Source organism: Humulus lupulus, chromosome 2, assembly GCF_963169125.1.
Source record: "Humulus lupulus chromosome 2, drHumLupu1.1, whole genome shotgun sequence".
Classification (NCBI taxonomy): domain Eukaryota; kingdom Viridiplantae; phylum Streptophyta; class Magnoliopsida; order Rosales; family Cannabaceae; genus Humulus; species Humulus lupulus.
The window spans coordinates 291,707,090-291,731,295 of record NC_084794.1 but is presented as its reverse complement, the minus strand read 5'-3'; the positions used below and the strand labels follow the sequence as shown (position 1 = coordinate 291,731,295).

Below are 24,206 nucleotides of genomic sequence, written 5' to 3'. Positions count from 1 at the left end.
TCCACTCCTAGTTCTTTTTTCTAGGACATCCAACATAATTGAAGTTTAATTATTAAATTTTCTTAAGTCTGAAAATTTTTTGGCAGGATAACAACTACATTTTAACATCTCCAAAAATTTAAAAACCTGTAAATAACACACAAAATATCTCGACATAGTGTGCGAATTGAAAAAGGAAAACAATTAATAAATTCTATAAAAAAATTGGCAGAGTTTCCTTTGTTTTTGTAGCATATCCCAATTTTATAATTATATATAAATTCAACACAAACAAACACAAAATCAATACACATAATTACATCCTTATATCACCGCCAACAACAAATTTCCCAGAACCTACTTCACTAAAGTAAAACACATGCATGATTTAACTCTAATTTTATAAATAAATTTTGCAATAGAAATAAATAAAATTTAAAGATTACTCATCTCCAATATTACTCTTGAAGTCACCCAAAATCAATACCAAATTGGCAACTAAATCAACAACCCTACTAAAAAGCTTAAAAAAAAAAATCAATTACGACACGTTTTGCGCCGATACGTGCATCCGTCGATAATGAGACTTTTGCCGACACAAAATGTACTGCGCCGACAATGGTATCTTTTGGCAACGTAAAAATGCGATGGGACAAATAAGTATGCGCCGGCGAAAAAAAATTGTCGCGGGATTGTGGAAAACACTTTTAGCGGCGCAAAATTGCGCCGACAAAGATGTTTCTTTTAGTGGCGCAATATTGTTGGCAAAATATGTTGCTTTTAGTGGTGCGTTTTTGCGCCGATAAAGGTGGATATTTGTAGTGGCGCATTTTTGCGCCGGTAAAGGTTGAGACTTTTACCAACGTAATTTTGCGTTTGTAAAAGTATTTTTTTAAATAAATTTTGAGTCCATTGACGCTTGCAAGCATGACTGTGCACTGTTTTGGAAGAAGAATGTGAATTTGGAATTCTGTCCAGAATTATCAAAAAATTTATTTAAAAAATACTTTTACCAACGCAAAATTACGTCGGCAAAAGTCTCAACCTTTATTGGCGCAAAAATGCGCCAGTATAGATATCCACCTTTGCCGGTGCAAAAACGCTCCACTAAAAGACACATCTTTTGCCGGCGCAATTTTGCGCCACTAAAAGAATCATATTTTGCCGGCGCAAATTTTGCACTGCTAAAAGTGTTTTTCACAATTCAGCGACAAAATTTTTCGTCGGCGCATCCTTATTTTTCCCGGTGCATTTTTTCGTTGCCAAAAGATACAATTGCCGGCGCAATGCATTTTGCGTCGGCAAAAGTCACATTATCGACAGATGTACGTCGTCACTTTTTGCCGATGCAAAAGCGCGTCGGGAAATACCATATGACTTTTGCCGGTGCAAAACATGACTTTTACCCGCAAAAGTCACGTTTTTTGTAGTGGTAATTAGGCTTGTTTCAACGATGTGTCTGTGTTTCCTCTCACCCCTTCAACCATTTTGAGACAAAGTGTAAGGACATGATTTTATAAAATTGACGTCATGCATGCATAGAGAAAGCTAGTAAAAGCTTGAAGCTCACCCAATTATTAGTGTGATGACACTTAATTTTAGAAGAAAATTAGAAGTGTAAACTTTCGAAATTAAATAATTGCTTGATCATTAGTATTAAGAGAAAAAAAACGGAGAAAAATCATCAACAAAGTTAGAGAAAATATTTTGCATCGGTTGGGGCCAAAACAGGTATATCTCCCACAAGTTAGCATGGATGAGATCTAGAAGGCCAGTACGTAGCTCGAGAGAGATATAGATGATGAAAGGGGTAATCGAGATTTGGCATGATTGACAAATACAAGTTTTATTGAAATTCAAATATGATATTACATTGATGTAAAATCTAAGATACAATAAAAGTATTTGCTTGACCTAAATGAACATGCTATACATCAAAAGTAGTTCTTGCATTTGAAAGAAAAGAAAAGGTAGTAATATCTCTAGTTGAAACAATTACTAGGGAAACTTTTGAAACAAATAGAAAATAATTATGTGAGGCAAATGAAGGTACACTTATTGTGTCTGTGGTGTGTGCTGAGACCATCATTTAGATTGTCACTCCAAAAAATTTGGTTTTTATCTGCAGATAAAAAATAGCTAATTGATAGGTAAAGATGTGGAAAAAAGTACATTTATCTACGATTGGCATAATAGTAGTTTACGATAAATGTGGACACTACATAATTAGATTAGCTTTAATGACTCATCGTGTAACGTCAGGTGCTACTTGGCGACCATGTAGGATAGAGGATGGCACATTCTCATTTGCACATTTGTGATTTTTTTTTCATTTGGTAACGTGGTGTGTTTTCGATGGTCTATGTGGCACATCCTTGTTAGGCCACTTGGCCCACTATTATTAAATCATGTGACAAATTATTATTGGGCCACGTGACACATTGTTATTGAACCATGTGACACATTGTTATTGAACCATGTGACACAGACACTTATTAGGCCATGTGCATTTCAAATAAAAATTAAAGGGAATTATTATTATTGTTTTATTTTTGACAAAAAATAGAATTATTTCATACTTATAATTTTGGAAAATTAAAACACAAAGACTAAATATTGCTTAAATAAAGAAAGCCCTATTTCACATAAATGAAATATAGAAAATGTTAAATAGTTTCAAATCTCCAAAATGAAAAATGATATAATGCGGTCAATGACCAATCCTCTCTATTATTATTGGGATCCAAATAAAATTAGTAAAAATGATAAGAATTATAATCTGAAAGCATTAAGGATTAATTTAAATTCTTTTAGAAAAACAAAAGTAATAGTGGTCTTGACTAATTGAAATATTCCTTGAAAGATCCAATTACATACTTTCCTTATTGGCATATATGAAAACTAGTATGCGGAAAGGCCAGGTGGATTTTTTGTTGTTGTTGATATACATGAGAATCTACGTGTATATCTTATCAATTATATAATTTTGCAAAAAAATAAATATATAACCATAATTACCTTTTCTCTCTTTAGAAAGTGTATTGTTTATTCTCTTAAAAAAATGGTCTTTGCAAATACAAAAGAAAATGGAATTATTCCATACATATTAACTTTGGAAAACTAAAGCACATAAACCAAATATTGCCTGAATAAATAAAATGTAATATCATAAAAAAAAAAAAGTATAGAAAGTGTTAACTATTTTCAAATCTCTAAAAAAGAATATGATGCACACTGTAAATTCACCAAACAGTCAACTACATTATTGGGATCTACAATTTGTTATGATTAATTAGGTGCGTTTGGAAAATAACATTGTAATTGGAATTAAGTGTAATTTGGAGTAATTAATTAATTTTGCGTGTTTGTGTGATCATGTAATTACATAGGTTTCAATCACACTCTTTAATTCTCATAACCCCATGGGAATTGAGTGTAATTAATAATTAATATCAATTTTAAATAATATTTATTATATTATATTATTTTTCTGTGTAATTACTATGTATTTTGCCAAACACGATAATATAAAGAATTCATAAGTAATTACCACTTGACATTCAAACATACATTGCATTTTAAAATAGTGTAATTACTCAGATATGTAATTACTACTCTAGTAACTACACGACCTAGTAATTACACAGTTGTTTCCAAACACGCTCTAAATATATTTTTAGCTACAACAAATTTTATCACCAAGTTGTAACTAAATGACAACTTGTGAGTAAAAATATTATTTCTTAGTCGCAAATTTTATTGTGAATAAAGGGTTGTCACTAAATGGTAATTTTTATTTTGAGAGAATTTCCTTAATAGTCAAACTCATTAAATTGAGACAATTATTATCCTTTTTTTTTTTTTGAGAAAACAATTCCAATCTTTTTACCTATAAAAGAAGAACACAAGGAGAGAATGTAATATCATTGGCAAAGCCTAGCTAGGTTATAAGAAAATCCCAAAAATGATGGTCATTCCATTATTCGTTGTGGCCATTTTCTTCTCTTCATTTTCTGATCATAATTTCTTATGCGAAGGTAGTAGAGAGGGTGAAATTCCTGTGCCTACACCATCATTATATGATGACGACGTAGTCATAATAAAAAACGCTATGGAAAACACAGTCTTAACTCTTCACTGCAAATCCAAAGACGATGATCTTGGAGTCCAAGTTCTCAACTTCAACGAGACTTTTCAGTTCTCTTTTCAACCAAGTATTTTGGGCACAACTCTCTACTTTTGTGGGTTTAGTTGGGGAAGTGAGTTTCACTGGTTTGATATCTACAAGAGAAAGCATAGGTTTGTTTTCCATATAAACTCATGGATTATTCTTCCCAATGGACCTTGTCTTTTCAACACTAATCATCAAGCCTATGATTATTGTTATCCTTGGAACTCAGACAATCAAAAGGGTCTCCAACTCTTTCCAGCTCTTAATCCAAATCTCTCATAATATATTCTGAGACTGCTATTGTTATATTTATTTATGTTTTAATATAATAAGAGAAATATATTTCTCTTGAGTTTGTAGTTCCTTCGTAAAATAAATGAAATGGTATAGCTATATTTTGTTTGGTTGCACTTGTTTTTTTTTTTTTCATACACCTTTTAAAAATTGTTCAGTCCATATATTTTGGTAAATTAAAAATAATTTATTTTTGACAAAAAATAAAAAAATAATTTTGACTCTATAAATATTTGTTGTTAAAATAATAAAATATTTTTTGTCATTCTCAATAGTTTTTTTTAAGAGTATAAAGAGCCCCAGTCAGAATTTTTAATTTTTTTAAACTCAAAATAAGAACAAATATAAATACGAATTATTTACAAGTGTGAATTAATCTATCTATTAGAATCAAAATCATTAGTAAGATTATTTGAAAAATAAAAATAAAAAACTTTTATTTTTTGTAAAAATGATAATATTTTAAAAAATAATTCTTAATTAAAAAAATGATAAATTAATTAATATTCACGTGATGCATTGTATATTTTGGAAATGGTAAATAAAAGATTTATATTTTTTAATATTTAATGAAAATATCAATAAAATAATATATTTGGTAATAATTAAATAATAAAAAAAATAGGAGAGTGGGGTATATAGAAAGTGTTAACAAATTTCAAATCTCTAAAATGGAAAATTATTATTATGGTAAATGTGAATATCAAGCCATTGACTAGATTATCGCTACAATATATTAGGATTTAAATATAATAGAATTCCACGTATGTATATATATATAAATTATTGGGTTGTGATTGTTTTTAATTACTATCTACAGTTATTTTTATTATTTTTGCTATACTAATATTAACAAGTTTATTTTTTTTACATAATAGAGTATCATGTAGTTACAGGACCTCCCACAAATTTTCAAGAAATTTTTGGATAATTTAAGACTTGATTGATAGTAAATTTAAATCAGATTTTATAATTTCAAAAACAAAAATAAGGTGGGTCCTATCATAATCCTTGATTGGTTCTTTATTTTAAAAAGCAAATCTAAATTCATATCCCAATTTTATACTACAAAATTGAAAACGACTTTTCTATGTTTTTCCCCGTTTCAAATATTAGTTTGAGTCTTGTTGTGAATTTTGTAAGAATGAAAAAATGTATTTAATAAAATGCACAGTAGGCCTCAAAAATGAAAAAAAAATATACATATATAATGTACATCAAATATTTTAATAGTACATAATTTATTATGAATTTATTAATTAATATTCTAAATTTAAATTTTATTTAACTAAATTTATTATCAAAATTTAATATTATCATTTGTTAAAAAATATTGAATTAAAATAGTTTTATAATTAAGTTCTACTAATCACATATTCTGAATTTTGTTATATTTTCAGATTTTATACCAATAACAGATTTAATTTTTTAAAACTAAAAAATAGTTTACTGACAATGAACCAATCATATTTTTAGAAATACATTTTCAAACATTAAATTCAAGTTTTCATTTCAGAATTATACTTTTTAAAAATACAGTTTTCAAATCACCAACTTATCAGACTCTTAGAATGTCGAAATCAGGATTTAAATAACTTGTTGCACACATATTTGTTTTGATATTTATATGCGCTTACAACATATTATTTGGGTCCTTATTTCCACATCCTAAATTATCAAGAAATTCCTAATAATTTGTGTGAGAACCAGCACATTATACATCGTCATGTAAAAAAAATGAAGTTGCAACTTATCTTTACACCGAAAATATAAAAAGTACCAGTAAGTAGTATAGCAGTATATATATATATCTTCTTATTCTATATAATAAGTGTGTAGATAACGAAAATTCTTGGTTTTAACAGATTTTTAATTTTTTACCGGCTAACTTTAACAGAATATTCTTATATTTAATAGAATATTCTTATTATATTTAATATTAGATTGTAAACATGACTTAAACTTAAATAAATAAATAATTAAACAAATTAAAATAGAGAATATTTTTGAGATATTTTAAAATGATAATTATTTAAAAATAATAAAACCATATATTTTACAACTTAAATAAAATTTAATTTAACTTAAACTTAATATTTTATTAAATATATAATATTTTATTCTCACTGCTAAATTAAAAAACTAGAACAAATATAAACTTAAACAAAAATTAATTAACTAATTGAAAAATGATATTTTTAAGATATTTTATAATAATTTAAATAATTAAATCATATATATTCGCAAATTAATATGTCCGGGGCTTAACATTTTTAGAAGGAGTTGGACTGATATATATTGAAATAATTAAATTAAAAAAGAGGGGTTTGTTACTATAAGAAGATCCCCATTTTATCTTGTTGCGCTGAAGTTTAATAAATCTTTTTTTGCAGCAAAGTTTAAAAAAAATCTGCATTTTAATTTATTTTATTTTAAAATTTTTCTTAACTACCTCACTTCAAACTTTTAAACCTTATGCTGACGAAAAATTAAAAAAAAAACAAACTTAGTAAGTTTTTTAAAATTTAAAAATTCATTCAGTTAAGATTTTTTACAAGAAAAAAAAAACCAATTTGCTAAGATTTTTAAAATTTTAAATTTTAAAAAAATATCCATAATATAATATCACTCTTATATATAATGGTACGTATCACATTAATTATATAATTATAAAGTTACAACTCAAAAATTTTAAGCTTCTTTTCTTCTCCCCAACTGCAATACGTGTGTGGAAGCAACATTATTCAGCTAGAGTTCAAAAAAAAAAAAAAAAATTGGTAAGTCATTATTGTCAAACCAAAAATATAGTGAAATCAATTTATTTTGAACCACATTATTGCTTATGGTTGATTATATTGGTTTTCTCACCTTGTATATTTTTTGTTTACAAAAAAAGTGCAGCCTCTGATTTAAACTATAGTGCAACAAACATAATTTTTTTTTTACCAAGGAGTGTGTGTACAAGGTATCATATATTATTTAATTTTATTATGAAAGTTATAAATTGATTTTCTAACTTGTTCAATCTCAAATCAGGTGGTGTTTGTGTGTAGAAAAATAGTGGAGCCAGGATACTGAAGTTTACGATTGAAGAAAACACAAGTGATACTAAGGTTTACGTTTGAAGAAAACACACAAGGTCAGTCTAGATACTTTTTTAATGTTTTTCAGTTAATATCTTTCTTCACTAAATATAATTAAATCACCTAAAATAACAACCACAACCTCACTCGATGAAATAGATTATAAGAAACAAAACCCTTAGAACTCCTTTAACACCAAAATACCATAATGCAGACCCAATACAACTCTTTCCCATAATGGATCTAATTATATCCATAAGATAATCAAGAACCCAATCAACCATATTACCATCAGGGAGATGATAACACCAAATTAAAAAAAAGTTAATACCATCACCATAATACCATCTAGAGAATATGGAAAAATTAATCTCAATAAAATATTTGAGATAGCTTTTTTCCTATTCAATCTTTCATTCATATAAACTTGTATAGCATAGGCTATTAAACTTTTAAAAAAAAAAAAAAACTTCTATACAAATTGTTTTATTAAAAAAAATTATGGAACGACTATTTTATATTAAAATTATAATTATATAGTATGGAATATAATAAATTTAGTTAACTCTAGCTCAGTGATTACTGGTTGTCATTCCTCGGTTGGATGGGTATCAAGATAGAGTTTAAGAAAGAACTCCAATCACTTGATAAAAAAAAAATGATATGTATGACTTTATTATTTTTAAATAAATATAATTTAATTATTTAAATTATCAAAAAATATCTTAAAAATATTATATTTTAATTAATTTTTGTTTAAATTTATGTTTGTTCTAGTTTTTGAATTTAACAGTGACAACAAAAAATTATATATTATATGTTTAATATAATATTAATATTATACATGAATTTTAAATCTAAGTTTGTTGCTAGATTTTATTTTTGAAAAGAAGTTTGTTTCTAGTTGATAGTAAATTATATTATGTGTTTAATATAATATTATTTGAATATTTGAAGTTTAAGTTTAATTAAATTTTATTTAAGTTATAAAAAGTATCGTTTTATTATTTTTAAATAATTATTATTGTAAAATATCTTATTTTAATTAATTAATTTATTTAATTTAATTTAAGTTTAAATTATATTTACAATCTTTCGTTAAATAATAATAATATTCTGTTAAAATTAAAAAAAAATAAAAAACAATTAAAACTAATAATTTTTATCGCCTACACACTTATTATATAGTATTGATGGGCCTTTCATTAAACATAATACATAAATATGGCAGGTATAATTTAATATCTAGCATTGGTGGGCCTTTGATTTAACGTAGCATTGTCGTTATGATTATTATTTGTGGATATATATATATAAATATATATATATATATATATATATTTGTGTTGTTCATATCACGATATTATATATATGTAGCTTGCGGAGAATATATATATATATCTTTTATATAAAATTGACAAAATAATAGAAATTCCTAGTTTTAATGAATTATTTTGTTAATGTTAACAGAATATTTTAAATATTTAACAAAATATATTTTTAAAACTAAAATAGATATTTATCAAATATATTAATATTTAATATAAGAATACATATATAATAATTATATTACTATAAATTTAAATGTTATAAAATCTCTTTATTATAATAATATATAATACAAAAATAGATATTTAATACTTATATTAATATAAATTTAAATGTTTAAAATGTTATAAAATATTATTATTATTATTATAATAGTATATAATACAAAACTAGATATTTAATAATTATATTAATATAAATTTAAATATTATAAATTATTATTATGAGTAATAATATATAATCCTAATTTTTTATTAATTATATTAATTAATATGAATTCATATTATAAAATATTATTATTATAATAATATTTAATACAAAACTAGATATTCAATACTTATATTAATATAAATTTAAATATTATAAAATATCATTATAATAATATATAATACATAATCTTATTTTTTATTAAATGAATTATTAGTTTAAAAATGTTATCATATTATATATGAGTGCACTTTTAAGGGATATTACACATAGATGATTACTTTAATATTAACCATTGTATTAAAATCAATGGTCCATATTTATAGTTATTAATTAATATTTCTAAAAATAAATTTTGATTTTTTAAAATTTTTTGAAGGGTTATTTAACGAAAAATGTGTATTTATTATAAAAATATAATATTGTAAATTTTTCATTTTTCAAATGCATGTCGATTTCTAAATATAGCTAGTGTCTTTCATTAATTGAAAACAACATTAATTATGACAAAAAAAAAACTAAATTCGAAATTAATGTAGAAAAAAAATATTTACCTATTAGTGACTTGCTATACCAAGTCACTATGTTGCCACATCATCATAATTATTAGTATCCATCTATGGATAGTAACCATTGAGAAGTCTTCCATTATATATATAAAATCATAAACAATGTTATGGCTTAATTTTTCATTAAATATGTTTATGTCATTCTTTTGTATATAATATTGTTTATTTATTTGAAATTTATATGACAATGATACAAATTTAATAAATATAATTAATAGAATTTATAAATAAAACTAAGCAAATCTGTGATGTTTGTATCTAGTGTAACATATATACCTCTAGCTACAAAAAAAAAACATATATACCATTAGTCTGTTAAGTATTTGTCTTTTAATTTTTTTTCTTCCCCTATTTTTACTGAGATTGGAGATACTGGTGTGTGGAAAGAGTGGTTAGTTAGTGAGAATAGTGGAGATTTTTTTTTCTAATTACTGTTTGACATGTATATAATAGTTTATATTTCTGTCGCACAGAGAAACGATCGGATCTATGGTGGTAATCTGAGGCTTCTAATCAATTTCAAACCCTAACTTATACATACTTTAAATCATTGTTGCAAGATCAAAATGCAGACATTTTGTGAGAATTTTCCGGATGAGTTATTGGAGGAAATTATGTCATGGTTGCCTCCTGATTCTCTTAGACGATTCAAGTTTGTTTGTAAGTCATGGCGTGTTCTGATCACTTCTTTTATAAAAAACCCTGCATTTGTGGACAAACACCTTGCCAATATGAAGAACAATAAGTTACGGTCTCCGTTTATACAATTCAGGAATGTATTAACCACTAGGAACCCTGAAAGCCAAAAAGGAAATCATTTCCTTACATTGTTCAGTGATGACTACGATGATCTTGACGATACTTCTTACATTCCTGAAAATCTTAAGTTTCTTACGTGTTATTCTTCACTTAAACTGGTTGGCCATTGTAATGGCATCATATGTCTCTCTTCATATCATATGAATGGCGTGTTTGTATTATTGAATCCTACCTTGAGGGAACTCAAGGTTGTTTCTAATGCCTACCCTGGTGATGACTCATCATCGGTAGGAGTTGCATTTAATTATGATTCAAGAGCTAATGAGTATAAAGTTGTTACCATTAAGTCTATAAATAAATATGGGTATGGGGATGGTCCATATAAAGCTGAGGTATTCACCTTGAGTACTAACTCTTGGAAAGAAATCGAGTTGGGTATGGAAATTCTATACTTTCCAAGTTTTGACTACCAAGTGGTGTACTGTGATGGAGTTTGTTATTGGTACTTTTGGTACAGGACTTGCACCATTCTTTCTTTTGATGTTAGTGACGAGGTATTTAAGATCATACCATTTAATGTCCCATTCATAGAAAGAGAATGGGTTACGCTTTCTAAATGGACAAAGCTTGTGGTTTGGAATGATCGTCTTGTTCTGTTTTTCTATCCTGAGTTGGATCCAATAGTTATTGATATGTGGGTAATGGATGCCTCTTCCGATGGTGTTCGAGGTGATTATTCTTGGTCTAAACATCTAACTATTGGTCCACTAGAAAACATTAAATACCCACTAGAATTTTGGGATGCTGATATGCTCTTCATGGAAACCAAAGATGGTGAGTTCGTCTTCTACAACATTCACAGCAAAGAACTCGATGATCACATCGTCTCCTTGGGACCGTGTCATGGGAATTTTGGGGCTCTTTCTTATGCAAAGAGTTTGGTTTCAATACTTAAAAGAGAGGACAATTAGGAAAGAACACAGAGTAGTTATAACTTTATGCATTTTTTTATTTTTTATATTAGTATCCACTTTCAAGTTCTTTCTCTTGTTTGTATGGAACTGTCCGACTGGTTGAAATGTTCATGGTTTAGTGTTCTTTTAATATTATAGCTTGTCATTCATCTTAATTTTGTGCTAATTATCTACTTTAGAGGGGTTTATTGCTTCTTTTGTATATAACATGCTTACATATATAACATCATTAGCCCTCAACAATCAATAGGGGAAAATAACCTGCAGTGAAGATTCTCCGTAATCTGTTTGTGGAGAATAAATTAACAATTACATGATAGAAGCAATAACTCTAAAGTGAAAATCAAAAAGTTTTTAGTCACTACTTTGCTGATTTTAGGAGTGCACTAATTGAGATGATTCCATGATAATGACTATATTGACTTGACTTTCAACTCTGTTTCTCATATATATATATAACTTATGTGCTTATTTTTCCTTTTCTTTTTCGGATTTCCAATTGTATGCTAAAGATTTTTTCAATCATATTTATGGATCCCTTGCAATTTACTCATCGCTATCCTACTTTGTCCTGTTGGGTGACTAACGAGCTGTGAGATATTTACTTTATGCGAATCATAAATATGTTATTGCTTATCTAAAATAGTGTGATGAATGACCCAGTAGAGAACATAACACCACAAAAAATAAGATTATAGCTATACTAGCCACGAAAGTTGAATCTAAGAAAATCCCATCTTCAAAGAAGGAATAGACTTCCCAAGTCTTATACAAAGGTTGAGCATGGCGAGGGCCATAATAATCTTTTTTGGTCTCTTAGGCAATAACTAATAAATTATAACATATTTTCCGTTAAGATTTCGCTTGTACTGTGAATAATTGGTTGCTAATCCCTGCTAACACAATTAAACAGCAAGCACAACTACAAACTAATGTTAAATGTTAGCAATAATAAAACTGATGCACAAGAACACAGTAAAGCCAATCAAACAGTCGAATGATAAAGTATTGCTACAACAATTCTCTCAGCAAAACAGAAAAGAAAATAAAGCAAGAAACACAAACAGTTTTATACTGGTTCGGCCAAATGGTAGTTCCTACTTCCAGTTTCTCCCCTTTATTGATCTTGATACAATGTGTATACAACTCTTGATTACAGCAGCTCAATCTCTCAATGATCAAAACACCATGATCATGAACAAATACAAAAAATACTCTCGGGAAAACTTTTGCCTCTCAAATCACTTGAGAACAAGAAAAGTGATTCTTGTTCAGACCTTAATCTCCTTAGCTATGATTCAGTATGAATCAATCTCACTAACTCATAATACTCTATATTCCAAAGAGTTCTAACCAACGGTTTAAATAGAGAGCAAAAGACTAAACTAACCCGAGACTATTAACTAACTTAACCCCCTTAACTATATTAACATTAACTATCGTATAGTTAAGACTTCTTGATTCTTTTATGTGGATTACAAATACCACAAATTCCTCCTTAATCCACATAAAGAGAAATGTCTGACTGAGCTAGGGGAGAGTAATCGAAATCTTCAAACAGTTCCCATGTTCAGCAAGTCCAAACAATGTTGGAACTTGCTGACAGTTAATACCTTAGTACCAGCATCAGCAGGGTTATCTTCACTGGGAATTTTCTCAAGATTAACTTCACCTTCTTCAATCTTGTTTCGAATCCAAAAAAGTCTTATATCAATGTGTTTTGATCTTTCATGATACACTGGATTTCTGCTTAGGTGTATTGAAGACTGACTATCTGAATAGACTATAACTTTCCCTGAAAGCATCTTTATTTCATTCAGTATTCCTTTGAGCCACACTGCTTCTTTGAAAATCTCGGTTGTTGCCATGAATTCTGCTTCAGTAGTAGAGAGTGCAACAACTTGTTGCAGTTGAACCTTCCAACTAATGCAACAACCATTTAACTGAAAGCAGTAACTTGTAATTGATTTCCTAGTGTCTCGGTTTGAAGCATAATCAGCATCAACATACCCTTCTAGATGAGTCTTCGAGCATGTTTTGTCAAATTTCAAACCAAGGTTACTTGTTTCCTTCAAGTACCTTAATAACCATTTAACACCCTTCCAATGTTCTTCTCCAGGATTTGCCATGTACCTGCTCAAAACACTGACAGCATAAGCTATGTCAGGTCTTGTACTAATCATAGAGTACATTACACTACCTATAGCTTCTGCATATGGAATCTTTTCCATGTTCTTCCTTTCATTATCAGTTTTAGGGGCTTGATCAGTAGAAAATGTGAAGTGTCCTGCTAGTGGAATGTTTACTCCTTTAGAGTCTTCCATTTTAAACTTCTGAATCACTCTTTTTAAGTATTTTTCTTGACTTAGCAGCAGACTCCTTTTGATTCTATTTCTGATAATGTCTATGCCCAGTATTCTTCTAGCAGCTCCAAGATCCTTCATTTCAAACTCATTTCTTAGTATGCTCTTCAATCGATTTATTTGATCCATGTCCTTACTCATTATCAGCATATCATCTACATAGATGAGTAAGAACACTGCTGAATTCGAGTCTAAATTTGCAAAGTACAAGCATGTATCATAGTCTGACCTTGAGTAACCAACTTTGGTGATAACTGAGTCGAATTTCTTGTACCATTGTCTAGGAGATTGTCTAAGACCATACAGAGACCTTTTAAGTAAACAAACTAGCTCTGTGCTTCTTGATTCAGTTTTGAACCCCTCAGGTTGAGTCATGTATATTGTTTCTTCAAGTTGACCATTTAAAAATGCTGTCTTAACATCCATCTGTTCCACTTCCCAGTCATGTTGAATTGCCAATGCCAACATCATTCTAATTGTCTTCATCTTGACAACTGGTGAAAATATTTCAGAATAATCGATTCCCTCAATTTGAGAAAATCCTTTTGCCACAAGTCTGGCTTTAAAAATCCTTGGTTCATTGTTAGCAATTCCTTCTTTGATTCTATAAATCCACTTGCAGCCAATTATCTTTTGCCTCTCTGGTTTTGGGACAAGAATCCAGGTATTGTTTTGCTTCAATGATGCAATCTCCTCCTTCATTGCATTAATCCAGTTGAGTGAGTCTTTACTGTCAACAGCTTCCTTATATGTCTTTGGTTCATTTGGAGATCCAGAACTGATATTTAAAGCATATGCAATAATATCAGCTTCTTCATATCTGACAGGAGCCTTAATTTCCCTTCTGACTCGATCCCTTGCTAATTGATAATCACTGAGGTCTTCCTCCTGCATCTCAGTACCACTTTCAGGTTCACAGTCTTGACCATCTTGATATGGTTGTGTAGAATCGATCTCAATACTGACTTCATTTTTTCTTGGTGAGTTTTTACCTGCAAAATCAGAAACCATACCCTTCTCATTTCTTTTAAAAGGAAAATCATGCTCATTAAAGATAACATCTCTACTAATTATGATTTTGTTAGTTTCAAGTGAAAGCAGCCTATATCCTTTGACACCAACTTGGTATCCCATAAGCACACATTTAATTGATCTCTTTCCTAGTTTATCTTCAACATTATGAGCATAAGAGGCTGAACCAAATGTTCTTAGATGTGACATTGAGGGTGGTTTACCATTCCAAAGTTCTTCAGGAGTTTTAAGACCAATTACTCTACTTGGACTTCGATTTATTAAGTAGCATGCAGTATAAAGAGCTTCACCCCAGTATTTCTTAGGCATATTAGATTCAATAAGCAAGCACCTAACTTTGTTTAAAAGTGTCCTATTCATCCTCTCAGCAACACCATTTTGCTGAGGCGTTTTTATAACAGTTCTATGCCTTTGAATGCCATTTTTCATACAAATATCATTGAATTCATCATTAATAAACTCTAAGCCATTGTCAGTTCTTAGAGTTTTTATCTTACAGCCTGTTTGAGTTTCAACATATATTTTCCAATTCTTGAATTTATCTAAGCATTCATTTTTAAACTTTAATAGGAAAACCCAAATCTTTCTACTGTAATCATCAATGATTGATAAGAAATACTGGTTACCTCCTGGAGTTTTAACTCTACTGGCTCCCCACAAATCTGCATGGATGTATTCCAGAACTTGTTTTGCTCGAAAACTGCTTTGAGTAAACTTGATTCTGGTTTGCTTTCCCTGCACACAAGTTTCACAGAAAGGGAGATTAGAATGTGTATAATTCTTGAGTAAGCCTTGCTTGGATAATTCCACCAAGCCTTGCTCACTTATATGACCCATTCTAGCATGCCATAACTTCGAATCGGCAATTATTTTGCTGACTGTTGCAGCCTGTGCAGGTAGCACAGTTTCACCATTTAAGAAATAGAGACCATGTCTCTTAATCCCTTTCATAACCAATAAAGAACCTTTAGTAATCCTTATGGTGCCTTTGCCAGATTTGTACTCATAACCCTCATCATCAAGTGTCCCTAGAGATATTAGATTTCTCTTCAAATCTGGAATATGCTTGACATTCTCTAGAGTCTTTATAGTGCCATCTGAGTTTTTGATTGTGATTGATCCAATGCCAGCAATCTTGCATTTATGGTCATTTCCCATAATTACATTCCCTTCATCAACTTTTGAATAATTCATAAACCATTTTCGATTTGGACTCATATGGTATGTGCAGCCACTGTCCAAAATCCATTCTTCATCATCTCTTGTATTTGAACTGGTATAAGCCTTTCCACTTGAAAAATTCGAATCTGATGTGTGATCCATTATGGTGAACACATCACCATCTGAGCTGTATGGATCCTCAGTTACTGCATTAGATCCATTGTTCTTTTCCTCTTCTTCTTTTCCCTTCTTCTTCTTATTCTTTAATTCCCAGCAATATTTGATCAGATGTCCCACTTTACCACAATGGTGACACTTTCTTGTTTCTCTTGGCCTCGATCTTGATCTTGAGTTTGAATTCCATCGATTTCTTGAATTTCCTCTTCTGAATGGTCTTCCTCGAGCAACTAGAACTTCATCTGACTTTGATTCTTGTTTAGCAGCTTTTTGCCAATTCATTTCAGCATCTCGAGACCTCAATGTGCCCATAACATCTTCCAAAGTCAGAGTATCCCTGCTATACATTATCACTGTTTTCATTTCTTTAAACAGTTCAGGCAATGCATTTAAAATAATCACAGCTTGATCTTCTTCTTTTATGGTTTCACCCATGTTAGTTAAAGCTAGAGCAATTTTGTTTAAGTCATCTAAATTTTGTTCTAATGAAACTGTTGCATTCATTTTAAAACCATAAAACTTCCCTTTCAAGAAGATCTTTGTGGCTGTAGACTTTGCCATGTATAGTTGATCGAGTTTGTTCCAAAGTCCCAATGCAGTCTTTTCTCCAATGACCTGCCTAAGTACATTATCAGCAAGATTCATCACTATTGCTGATCGAGCTTGTTTGATGATTGTGTCAGATTCTTTCTTCTTAGCAGCTTCTGGCTCTGACTTCTCAGTGGCTTCTTCCAGAGCTATATCAAGTTTTTGATAGATGAGAATCGCCATCATCTTCTCCTTCCAAAGACTAAAGTCCCCTTTGCCATCAAATTTCTCCAGATCAAATCTGGTTGAGGAAGATGCCATCTCTTTCTTGATCTTTGAATTTGTTCAAAGAATCGGTTCTTGTGCGAACCTGGCTCTGATACCACTGTGGTAATCCCTGCTAACACAATTAAACAGCAAGCACAACTACAAACTAATGCTAAATGTTAGCAATAATAAAACTGATGCACAAGAACACAGTAAAGCCAATCAAACAGTCGAATGATAAAGTATTGCTACAACAATTCTCTCAGCAAAACAGAAAAGAAAATAAAGCAAGAAACACAAACAGTTTTATACTGGTTCGGCCAAATGGTAGTTCCTACTTCCAGTTTCTCCCCTTTATTGATCTTGATACAATGTGTATACAACTCTTGATTACAGCAGCTCAATCTCTCAATGATCAAAACACCATGATCATGAACAAATACAAAAAATACTCTCGGGAAAACTTTTGCCTCTCAAATCACTTGAGAACAAGAAAAGTGATTCTTGTTCAGACCTTAATCTCCTTAGCTATGATTCAGTATGAATCAATCTCACTAACTCATAATACTCTATATTCCAAAGAGTTCTAACCAACGGTTTAAATAGAGAGCAAAAGACTAAACTAACCCGAGACTATTAACTAACTTAACCCCCTTAACTATATTAACATTAACTATCGTATAGTTAAGACTTCTTGATTCTTTTATGTGGATTACAAATACCACAAATATGTTTGGTGCTCTTGTTGAGATTATTTTTCTATTCAAATTATTTCTTTATGCACCTCCAAGAATGAAGGTTTCCTTTGTGCTTCCCACTTCATGTCACTTTTTTTTTTTTTATCATGTGTGAGCTTACCTTCTCACAAATTAAATCAACCTATGTCTTATTCCTATGTTATCAGATTAGGACTGCTGTGTTTGCCTATGCTTCTCCTCTTTCTGCTATGGTAACAAATGGGGAATACATGAAAGAGAAGGGATTAATAGAAAATTACTCTCTTTGCATATTCTCTTCTTTCCCTTTTTCAATTTCAATTTCAATTTCAATTCTCTCTTTGTTTTTTTTTTTCAAGTGAATCTTCTTTAGTCCACATTCTATATTTTTAGTATTTTTTTTAAAATCTGAGATATTTTTGTAAACTTCCCAAATATGTATTCAAAATTTTACACTACTAGTGTGGAGAAATATTAAGAGATAACCCAAATGTTTAAAACCACAACCAGTAAATTTAGATAATATATAATAAGTTAAAATCGTAGGGGTAGAGGTGACTGCCTCAGGGTAGGAGGTCTTTGGGTTGCACAGGACATGCCCTATTATATGGTTCAAAAACACACCACCAACCATCATCAATCTCATATTCTCTTATCTATATTGTGAATTTTTTTACTATTGATTCATCTCATTACCTACTATTATATAATTTTTCAAATATTAATATCATTCTTATTTTGGGTAAATTCTACCATGGTAGGTGAGTCAACGTTTTTAGTACGTGAATAAATTATAATAATAATTTTTTATATGATGGTGTACATTGTAATTATAGCGAGACTCCTATATATTTTTGAGAAATTCTGAATAATTTACTGTGTAAAAAATAAAGTTCAAATGACATGTTGCACGTGTGCCTTTTTCGCTTTTATACGCGTGTGACACAAGTTATTTAAAACTTAATTTCGGCAAAGTAGATAATTCATAATTTTTTGAAAACGTGTGAGATTTTTCATAACTACAATGTATACAATCATATAAAAAATTTAAGATAATAACTTATCCACGAACCAAAAACAGTTAATTCCCTATGAAATATTGACCCCCCCACAAAATTTCCCCTTATTTTTTACATAATAAATTAATTCATTCCATGTAAAATGGTTTGTAAATTGTACATAGTATAGTGATATTTTTTTAAAATTTATTTGGTCACATATATATTTATATATAAACAGCTAGCACTAGAAATTTTAAACTATATTGGATTCTTGATTACCCTGTCTCTTTAATTAGAAGTTACATAAACGAGAATATATTATTCCATATATATGTACAACATTGGAAAGTGAACATACATAAAACAAATATTGATTAAATTAAAACAAAAAGTCTCTCATAACAAATAAAAATGGAAAGTGCATGTTATGAAATAAATTATTCCACATATATGGATTTGGTAAGTCGCTCCTTATAATTTGACAGATGGGTTCTTATACATATTTTTGCTGCCTATAAAAGAAGAATGTATTAACATTATTTTGAACCAAAAACTAGGCTAAGAAAATCCAATTACCAAAACCCTAATCGTCTTTGTCAAATGAATACTATTCCATTATTTGTTGTAGTCATATTCTTTATTTCTTCACTATCTCATAAATCATTATGTGAAGGTAATAGAGATATCAATATTATTCCTCCTCAATCAATAGATGCTGGAGGTCCTGCTGTTACGATTGTGGTACAAAATGGTCTAACACTACAGGAAAATTGGGTTCTAGCGACGACACATCTAGCGACGACATTCCGATTTTCGTCGCTAGATGTACTTTTAGACTTACTCCCCACGTCTACCCTATTTACCGCGAACCCAAATAAAAAAGCCCACCAAATTTTTGTTTTCCCCTCCAAAATTTTTGTTTTCCCCAGTTTTTTTTCCCTCAGACCCATATATACCCCAAACCCCTTTCTCTCCCCTCTCAGACCGAATCCCTTCTCTCAGACCTCAACCCCAAACCGTGAGAACCCCCATCTCCTCTCAGACCCCACTCTCTTCTCACAGACCTCAACCCCAAACCGTGAGAACCCCCATCCTCTCGAGCATCCTCCATCTGTGACTCTTCCAAGCTCCGCCGGAGACGACCGTGAGAACCATCAGAGACGGAGACGACCGTGAGAACCCCCATCCTCTCGAGCATCCTCCATCTGTGGCTCTTCCAAGCTCCGCCGTAGACAACCGTGAGAACCATCAGAGACGGAGACGGTTCCTCTGAGCTCCATGGGTACATATATTTATATATATATATAAATATTTAGTTTTTTATTATTAGTATTGTTTAGTTAATTTATATATATATATTCTTTTGTGACTGAAGGTATCTCTCGACTCCTTCTCTGTTTTGCAGGTATCTCTCTATTTCAATGTTTCAAAACCTGTATTTGAATGTCTTGACTCCCCTCATTTGTTCTTTTTGCCTTTTTACACTGATTTCTCTGTTACTATTAGAAAATTAGCTGTTACTATTACATATATATAGATAAAGTATATTCTTATCAGAATATTATATATGTTGCTTTACTTCTTTCTTTCTTATGGACCACTCTGATCGTTTAGCAGTGTACTGAAAATAAAATTATGATAATTTAACATGTCATGGAAGTAATTGATCGAATCAATCAATTTTATACAAAAAAAATTGTAAATAATGGTCTTTATACAAAATTCAGTAATAAATGACCAAGTTGCTTCGAATGGAATTTAAAGGTCGGTTCCCATACATGACATCCTTTGTGGTTTTTACCTCTGATAGGTTGAGAGTTTTTTATATTATATTACAATTCTTACCTTGATTAAGAATATTTGTCCCTTTTTCATGGGAATTAAGCTTTGTACTTATATGAGGTTAATTAGTTTACCAAAGTTGAAAAATTGTTCAATAGGTTGTGCTTGGGTCATCATTAGTGGTTTGTAGCTCTTTCAACATCTTTTCAGCCACATCAACTCACTAGTGCCTTGAGCATGTGCTCTCAAGGCAGCTCCTGCTTTACTGCTGGACACCATATACTGCTTCTTCACATTACAAGTTTTTTCCAAACAAAAGAACAATGTACTGATGTAGTTCTTCTATCTTCAATCGAACCAGCCCAATCTACATCTTTTTACCCTGCCACCTTTTTATTTCTATTTTTCTTATAACCAATCCAGAGGCAGTCTTCAAGTATCTCAAAAATTTTGTATACAACATCATGATGTTATTTACAAGGAGCATGCATATATTGATTGACAGCACCTCAACATATGCAATATCAGTGGACCCCTTTTACAACTTACCGTACTCTTTTTGCTTTATCCTTAAACCCATTGTTTGGTGATCATTTTGCTGCGTTAAAGATGTTTTGTGTTCTGAATATGAAAATTAATGGGAAGAAAGTAAAAGTTCATTTAAAAAAATAACTATGCTTCTTTTTTTTTTTGTTAGCAAAACTGCAGTATTATTGTTGATGTTAAAATATGAAATTTAAATCTTGTTCTCTTTATGTTGATGGTTTATGGAAGTTCCAGCAAATGCTTTAGGAAGCCAATGGCAAGCAAATTGAACTGTTTGCCCCTCTCTCCCTAATTTAATTAATCCTGCAAAGCAGTTGTTTTCAATTTAAAGTATGGTTTGTGAGCATTAATAATTTAAACCCCGTTACACATACAAACAAACTATTATAAAGGGTTGGAATAGATTGGCCAAATTTGGATGATTTAACCATTGACATATGCTTTTATGTTTTACCCCTGTGTTGGTAAATCAGGGAAAGAGAACCAAATTTTAACAGAAACCCAGTTTGAAAGGATTCACTATTTTTACTAAGATTGGATGCCCAGTAGTAAAGACTCACTCAATGCTATTCTTTTTTTGTCTAAGTTAAACAACACTAAACAATAAAATAACAAGCCTTTCTTTAGGTCTAGCTATGTGTGTGTTATTTGAGAATAATATCCTCTTTTATCTATGAAAAATAACAAGTTTGGGCCCCTCAGTCCTCATCTGACAGACACCAAATTATCTTGTCAAATAGTAACTGTGAAATAGTGAGTTTCATTGAATTACTTCCACTCTTGCATACAGGATCACTAGAGAACAGAGGCCAAATGAAGCAAGTTGATAACTTTTTCTTTCTGTATTTTTTTATCACCCGTGATTTAAAAACATGTACAAATTTTTTGGGCAATAAAAAATATTAGGCACCACAATAAGGAGAGTAGTGGTGGTTGGTCCCTATCAACTTGAGGGGGCTGTTAGTACATATGGTTAGGCTTGTATTTAACTGCAAATTAGTTTATTTCAACTGTATTTTCAGCTGTCTTAACAGCCTCTTTCTTGGACATATATATATTCTGTTGGTTTATAACAGAACTCAGTTGTATCTATTCTATATAAATAATACAAGTTCTATTCAGTCTTTTTCACTGATTTATAACTCTTTTTCACTAAAACACTTTTGTATTCACACCCAGAAGCTCAACAACTTCATTATTTTTCTTTGCCTTTCCTTTAATCCAGGTTCTTCTGGTACATGCACCAAACAACACATTAACTGCAAGACAGTGTACTCATTATGAATTCCGGGCAAAAGGTTTGTCTTATTAACTCAACGACTTGTTTCTTCACTATATTATAAAATGCTTATTTTCACTTTTAAAAATAAAAACAAAAACCTTATTTTTAGTCACAACAAATTTAAGTTTGTAAAACTCACACTTATTCTGTATCTTGAACATTGCTTTTGTATAATTATAGCTATTTTGAATCCTTCTAGAAAGACAAAATAAATTAGCTTAGAGTATATAGTTCGCTTTGATTTCAGCTGCATCTTTTTTTTTTATCACAGATAGATAACTGAGAATTGAGTTAAACTGCTTTAGGATTCTGTATATAGTCTAGTAGATTCGTAGTAGGTTAAGAAGGGCTATCTATTACTATAAAATTATATTATTGAAAAAATAAAAGTGCATATGAGCTATTATAATAATGCTTTTAAGAATGTAAAACATACCAAAAATCTTCATGATTAAAATCAAAGATAGTTCATTGACATAGAAATTATATATTGGTATACCTTCTGTTCCCATGATTTTCTTGACTTGGTGTCTGTTCTTAGAATTTCATGCAACAACCCTAACAATTATTATATCACCGAGTTGGATATAAATCAGTGAAACATATAATCATAACATATATAAGAACAACATTATATACATATATATATTATTACGGTTAAGGGTGATTTGCTTGAAATTCTTATGGATGCCGCCATGTGACTGAGATGATGTTACAGAGGCCATAATAGTTGTTTGAAAAGAAAAAATCTGTAACAGAAAGTGAAAGAAATAAAAAAAAATCAGTAAAAAGTAGTTTTTTTCTATTTAGATTTTAAATATGTATTACAACTATCTATTAGTTTATGGTTTTTAGCACCAATACCCTCTATGCATGAACACTCATTTTAGTCCCTGAGCTTTTGTTTTTGAGCTACAATGGTTGAATTTGTTAAATTTGGTTCAGTAGCAAAGAAGACAGTACAGACAAAAAGAAAGATAACGATTACCTCAGCGACTAGTCCAGTATGGGTGCTGTATCCATTTTTAGAAAGAAACCCAGTGGAGCATTTTAGTGAACAGATCATGAACTAAAAATCCAAGCTAAATAAAAGTCATAGTTACAGAGTACTTACTGGCTAGAGATAGAGATTCCAGTGGTGCAGTTAAACTAGGACGAAGATCAAACCCATATATACATATACATATATATATATGACTGAAGAATCTTAAGGATCAGTGGGCACACGGGTACCCCCTGAATTTTTTTAGAAAAAATAATCATCTATGACTATACATGCATGGACAATAGATTTTTCTATTAATTTGGAAACTACATGGAAATGTCCAAGCCAATTATCTCCAAGTAATTGAAAAGTAACAATATCGTGCCCAAGTTTACCAAGTTATGTCATTTTCACTTGTAATTGTTGTAAAAAATAAATCACTATTGCATTACTCTTCTTTTTATTAATTTGTACTCTGTTGACTAACCACGACATTTTTAATTTTCAGGATTAATTGTTGATTGTAATTTGAGCAGGAGCTTGGTTTTGCAGGATTTTCTATAATAAAAGACTTTGGATTTTGATTGATTTATTGAGGTATTTACTCTTCAAATGTGTTTATTCTCTATATTTAGTATTGTTTATTTTGGTTTTTTTTTTTTCATTATGTGCTATAAGTTGAAGAGAATACATGTTTCAACTGAATTTTTGTAAAACTTTAATGTATGTAGAAAAATATATGTTGTTCTAAGAGAACCCAATATAGAGTCAAGTGGAGGTTA

The 24,206-nt window shown here is 30.0% G+C and overlaps 1 protein-coding gene and 1 long non-coding RNA gene across 2 annotated transcripts; one reads left to right on the top strand and one right to left on the bottom strand.

Annotated features, from left to right (window-relative positions):
- Nucleotides 1–10,417: 10,417 nt before the first annotated feature.
- Nucleotides 10,418–11,581, top strand: LOC133815689 (F-box/kelch-repeat protein At3g23880-like). Its single transcript, XM_062248499.1, has one exon. It carries the CDS (start codon nt 10,418–10,420, stop codon nt 11,579–11,581), a length of 1,164 nt encoding a protein of 387 aa, XP_062104483.1.
- Nucleotides 11,582–22,977: 11,396 nt separating this feature from the next.
- LOC133816791 (uncharacterized) lies at nt 22,978–23,621 on the bottom strand. The gene is made up of 3 exons (XR_009885467.1): nt 23,554–23,621; nt 23,428–23,452; nt 22,978–23,188 (listed from the first exon to the last, which is right to left on the bottom strand). It is a non-coding gene; the product is annotated as an uncharacterized LOC133816791 (long non-coding RNA).
- Nucleotides 23,622–24,206: the final 585 nt, after the last annotated feature.

Bases quoted from the DNA above. Each gene is read 5' to 3' on its own strand.
- LOC133815689 (XM_062248499.1), top strand. From the start codon at position 10,418: ATGCAGACATTTTGTGAGAATTTTCCGGATGAGTTATTGGAGGAAATT.